This window comes from Limulus polyphemus, unplaced genomic scaffold (genome assembly GCF_000517525.1).
Source record: "Limulus polyphemus unplaced genomic scaffold, Limulus_polyphemus-2.1.2 Scaffold4016, whole genome shotgun sequence".
Lineage (NCBI taxonomy): Eukaryota > Metazoa > Arthropoda > Merostomata > Xiphosura > Limulidae > Limulus > Limulus polyphemus.
The window spans coordinates 59,799-66,093 of record NW_013669626.1 but is presented as its reverse complement, the minus strand read 5'-3'; the positions used below and the strand labels follow the sequence as shown (position 1 = coordinate 66,093).

The 6,295-nt window shown below is 34.9% G+C and overlaps 1 protein-coding gene across 1 annotated transcript in view; it reads left to right on the top strand.

Moving 5' to 3' along the window:
• Nucleotides 1–6,295, top strand: part of LOC106470459 (Na(+)/H(+) exchanger protein 7-like) — a 53,195-nt gene that overhangs the window by 17,970 nt on the left and 28,930 nt on the right. The window contains exon 3 of the mRNA XM_022399063.1: nucleotides 5,987–6,292. Within this exon, the coding sequence (XP_022254771.1) occupies nucleotides 5,987–6,292 (306 nt within the window). The remainder of the gene's footprint in view (nucleotides 1–5,986; nucleotides 6,293–6,295) is intronic.

Sequence of the window (6,295 nt, the reverse complement as noted above, 5' to 3'; positions counted from 1 at the left end):
TAAAAGGAATATTAGAGCGTTCATGTTCATACTAAACACAGCCGCATTTCTACTACTGTAAACTTTTAATTCTCTGTACACATTTCGTTAAAAGGAAATATTAGAGCGTACATGTTCATATTAAACACAAGCCGACATTTCTACTACTGTTAAACTTTTAATTCTCTTTACACAATTCGTTAAAAGGAATATTAGAGCGTTCATGTTCATACTAAACACAGCCGCATTTCTACTACTGTAAACTTTTAATTCTCTGTACACATTTCGTTAAAAGGAATATTAGAGCGTTCATGTTCATACTAAACACAGCCGCATTTCTACTACTGTAAACTTTTAATTCTCTGTACACAATTCGTTAAAATTAATATTATAGAAAAATGAAAGTTTATTCATTTTTTTCAGGTTACCACCATGCTGATTTTCTTTCCACTATAATTCCTGAGTCATGGTAAGTTTAATTTAGTTGTTTTATTTAACTACAATGCTCTTTTTCACAAGACACTTAAAGAGACTCGGATAGCGTTGCAGTTGTTCATTAAGTTGGGGATTTCAGATCCGAACATATCCCCCTTTATCACTCCCCGGGGGATCCTAAGGGTACATATCAGATTTAGTGACAATCGGTTCAGTTTTTCAACAGTGAGCGTAAGTAATCATAACGCACAGGGAAAGATGTAGGGAGCCAAGGAATGACGTAAGGAGGTTAGATCCAAATGGCAGCCCCCTATATCAATCACTCCATGAGGTTCCTAATGGTACAGACCTGTTATAGGCAGATAGACATTTTTGATATATTGATATTGATACATTCTTACGTTAATTTATACGCAAACGTTGTATTACTGTAAACACCAAGATGAGCTAATTAGGATGTCCTATCAAATATTTAATAAGTTTCTTGTTTCGTTTTTCTACAAAGTGGTTAACGTACCGGGGACTGAATATCATGGGATCTCGGGTTCGAGACGTGGTGTTATAACAAACGTTCCGCACCTTCAGCGGTAACAATCAATCCCACTAATAGGTTAAAAGTAGCCGCTTCAGGCGGTGGTGCTGTTGACTGATGGCCTTCTCTCTTAGCTTGCAATTCGAAACTAGGGACGCCTGGCTATACCTGAACGATACTGGTTTCTGGCCGTTTAGCTCTGTGTGCGAACCAACTTTTTTTGTATATCCAAGTAATAGAACGACATCCAAGACCCATGATACAGAGTTTACAGTAGTAGAAATGCGGCTGTGTTTAGTATGAACATGAACGCATGAAAATATTACCAAGACAGGACGCACAACATTTCCTGTTCGTTACGTACTGGTAATAAAAAAATAATATTTAAACTTGTGAGGAGAAAAGTCTCATATACAGGGATAAGAACTGGCGAACTTTCGCCTTTTGCCACCCACCTAGTTCGTTCAAAGTCGATGAAAAACTTTGGGAGGATTTGGGGGAGGGGGTATTAGTACCAGTAGGCACTTCAGAGATTGCTGGCCCGGTATGGACAGGTGGTTGGGGGGGGGGGCTCGACTTGCAATCTGAGGGTCATGGGGGCGTTATAATGTGACGGTCAATCCCACTATTCGTTGGTAAAAGAGTAGCCCAAGAATTGGCGGTGGGTGGTGATGACAGTAGTAAATTAGGGTCGGCTAGCGCAGATAGCCTTCGTGTAGCTTTGCGTAAAATTCAGATCAAACAGAGATTGCCTTACCTTCTTTGATGTTGATACTACACTCGGATCGATACATGTGATTCATTTTAATTGACTAGTTGACCAGTCATAAAACGTCTTTTGAAGTCTGATATATCCGAACACATCGGAAGTGCACGAATTACTTAAAAGTGCAATTACGGACGATGGAAAAGGATCAGCATAGAGGTTTAAATCTTTCGCTATCCGCCACGGTGATCTGCGCTTGTCGCCAATTTTTTTAGAATTGCATATAAAAGATACGTTTTTTTTTATGCATCGGACGTTATTTGTATAGATGATTTGGTCAGAGATCTAATGTCATTACATTATCGTGACCCGTTGTTATCCAAAGTTTATAGGAGAATTGGTTGTTACAATACATCTAGATTCAACGTGTATTAATTTGCTTTAAAATAGGGAAAAAAAGGTTTAGTAGCATTGGAAGAGTCATGCACGAATGTACAGATATATTCCATATCTGCCTTTTAAAAAAAAACTCAACTTGTAAATACATATTCTATATCTGCCTTTAAAAAATCTGAACTTGTAAGTTATTGATCAGTAAGTTGCCCTTGTGGAAACTGATTTATACAGTTATTGCCTCAATGTTTCTTGAAATAACCAATATGTATGTTAACCGATCCATAATTTTAACTATTAGAACGTGAATTCAAGTGGCAAAAAGTCCTATGTTTAGTGATCATCCTAGAAACAACTGATCTGAGTATTTAATGCTTAAAAGGATGTATCGGAGACCCTTGATCTTTATTATGTTGACCGGCAGAAAGTTTCATTTACTGTTTTAATCTCTGCATTTAAAATATTATTACTCTATATCATAACTCGTTAACTACCGGTTAAGATGACTCCCTAACTCCTGATTTATTTGCTAACAACTGGTTTTTAACGAGACTTGTTAATAACGCAAGTGGTTTATAATATAACTCAAGTACTCATTTCTATATAAAGTAAATCATTAAGCACTGCTTTATAGAATGATTAACTACTAGTTTATAGACGACTCGTTAGATACTGGTTAATAAGATGACTCAATAACTAATTATTGTTTGAGATGATGCATTAACTATTTACTGTGCTATAATTACAGTTTTAATTAGTTGAACAGGTCTGTATATGTTGAAATATTACGTATTATTTAATGGTCTTTGTGGCTTTGTGTCAGTTCATAAATAGTTTTATTCTTGCGCCGAACAAGCACACCAGTATGCTGGTGGTACTCTTATTAACGACAGAGGGAGTTGGAGTATATATATATTTTTTTACTTATATTATATATATATATAATATAAAGTAAAAAAAAAAAAACGTGTAAAAGTAAGGTGGGAGGATTAGGAATATCAATAAGATTATTTTAAAACTCGCCTACATATTGATGATATTAAAAACATGATTGCTTTTCAGATTAAAGATGTTCCTATTTAGATAAAGCATACAGATTGCTGGCACTGCTTTTGTTATTATTGCTGGCCTTTGCAAAGTGGGTGAGTTGTATTCAAATATATATATATATGATCTATTTATGTATATTCTCCACTCCTTTCTTGCTGATCAGCCCTATTTTGTTATTGTCTTTTCTACGTGTTTGTTTTCTAGTATATTGGAATGTATTTATTATTTTAATATTCTGGTTTCATTTACACCTTTTTTTTTTGCTTTGTAATTTGTGTATTGTTTAACTAAGAGCTGTTGTCCTCTTGTGCCACATGACTAGAAACAATCTATTAATCTACTTATCTATTTCTGTGTATCAGTCAGTGTAATTGTCCATTGTTGGAGCCTGAGGATTAAGAGTTACAATAAAGTAACCTTATCAACATTTTTCCAACAATGAAAAGAGTTATTCGTTTGTCAAAAGTTAATCTATTTGGAATTTTTAACACTAGTGATAGAGCAATGAAAAATAACCCATCTAGCGTTCTTCCATTCTTACTTTGTTTCATGAATTTACGTGTAGAATATAAAAAAAGCTAAAACTTATAACAGATTATGAATGAAATTTGCTTCTTTGAATCAAAATGACAATATTACCCCAGGATTATTGTGTTGTATTGAAGAAAGCTTAAAAGTGGTCTTCATATCAATTAAACTGAAAATAAAGTGAAACGGTTAAAATTCACGGGAAGGATAAAATAATTTTGTGGTCAACATTTGGATTATAAAACCTTAATTTTAGACCCCTATTAACGTAATTTGATCGTATACTTATTATTTTTTTTATATACAATGACTTAACCTTTTCTTTAAATGGTGTAAAAGTAATTATGATAGCAGAATAATTTGAGTTATGAAAACTTCTGCCTAAAAACAAATATATACACACATACGTACATGTCGTAGACAAGGATCAAAATATTGCATTCCCTAAGGAATTTAACTTTGCTTGAGGAATTTCATCTTTTTTAATTGGCTTTCCCGATTGGGAATGCATGGTCCATCCTTTAGTTACGACTAATGGAAGTGCACATATTGCATGGTTTAAATAATAAAATAACATTTCATGAGGAAATGCAACTTTATATGTGAGAATGTAATCTTCCTGATAGCTTTCCATTGAATGAATGTAATTTTATTTAATCATTTCTATCCCTGGTTATAGATACATATAAAACAGATGCAGTTCGATATTGTAATGGTTAATAAATCAGGAATAAATAGTCTTACGTTATATTAAACACAAAGTATCTACCTGAAGTCAAAGTAAGATACGTATTAGTTTAGGCAAAGTGGTTAGCTTGTCGAACTGTGGGTTCGTGGTTCGTGTCCCGTTACTGCAAAACAATAACGCACTCCGTACTTTCGGGACACGGGTGCATTATAAGAGTGACGATTAAATCCCACTATTTGGTTTGACAAGAACAGTCTAAGAGATGGCGGTTGATGGTCTTGACTATCTACTTTTTATCTATTAATTCAAAATTAGGGACGACTGGTGCAGATAGCTCTCGTGTATTTTTGCGCGAAATTCAACAAACCAATTTCAGGCAACTGAAGTCAAATGACAAACCTAAAACTGCTTATTTAAGCATTATCAGCTTAGTTAGGGCAGTGCATTAGGTGGAATCAATAAAATGATATTTTTAACATTGAAAAATTTATCAAATATGTTTTTGAATTAGTCGCTCCCATTTTGATCTTTTTTGTTTGTATTATTATTTTAATAAGAAAAGATGAAATTGAAGCTCTACATTCAGTTTTGGTTTATTTCAAGATTCTTCTAAAAACTATACATTATAGTTTACTATACATACACATTCAACGCATGGGGAACACAACTTGTTGCAGTAGAACCGAAGTGGATAAATATTTGTATCCTTCCGTGGGCCTTTATTTCTTATTTTGGTGAGGCTCACTGGTTTCGGGGGTAGTAGCGAATGAGAAACCTATGTGTATGTGAGTGCTCGCGCGTTGTCGCCGACTACCTGTCCACTTCCCAATAAATAGCTTGTATAAGAGATGGGGAGTCTTATGATACTACCCAAGGCCTAAGGGTTCGTGCCAGGTTTGAATGTGGTTGGTTAAACATTCTGCTCTATACGTATAGATACCCGATATTGAAGCTCGTACTATGGATATGACAACATCGTAACGTAAAACAAGCATTTCTTACGTTTATGTGGACACTTTGTACAGATATATCACATTGTGCAGCTGAAAGCGTGTGTTTATGTGTGTGTGTGTTTTGCTCAGCGTAAAGCTAGCTATACAATGGACTGTGCACTGTACCCACATCAGGGTTGAAATACAGAATTTTATACTTTGAAGCACTCGAGATTATCACTGAACAGTCGGGAATCCTGTATGAAGGCCTTTAGGGTTAACAAGAACGTTTCAAACGTAGCGTACTGTACAGTCTACTAATAATTGCTAATGCTAAAAGAATAAAAACTTAACCCTAAGTTGTCTGGCTGATAACAACCCTTCTTAACGTCTCTGAAAAGGGGGCTGAAAGCTTATGTTTGTGTTCTTTTATCAATATCATTTTGTTCAATTCGTGTCGTTAAGCGTAATTTTTATTTTCTATTTATCTATTCACTTTAAAGTTAGTGCTAAGACTGACAATGAAGACAAGAAGTGAACTAATAAAAATATTGTACATAATTAATACTTGAGCAGAATACATATATGTACATTATTGTTTAAGACAAAAATTAACTACGGGGGTTTTCAATGTGTAGAGATATGGGTAATTATAAGCACTCTGTGCAAGACAAAAGACCACATTAAAAGAGTTTGGAAAGAAACTTCGATTTAAACGAATCTAAATTAAACTTATCTTACAGGAAATGCAATAAAACCACACCCAATACGTCACCAGCACCTCAAGACTGTAAACCTTCTTCGTCGATCGGCTGTGACGACTGAATCATCAGCGCTATTTCCGGTTCCGTCCGAATCCATCAAAGAAGATGGAAAAGCTATGTACTTGTACCATAAAGCAATAGAAAAAGAGAGTAATAAAAGTAATGACTCGGAAACTGGAGCCTCGGATGTTCACGGCATCCACGTTGCCAGCTGGAAATGGGAGTATGTAAAGACACCATTTGTTTACACTGCTTTTGTTATTATTGCTGGCCTTTGCAAAGTGGGTG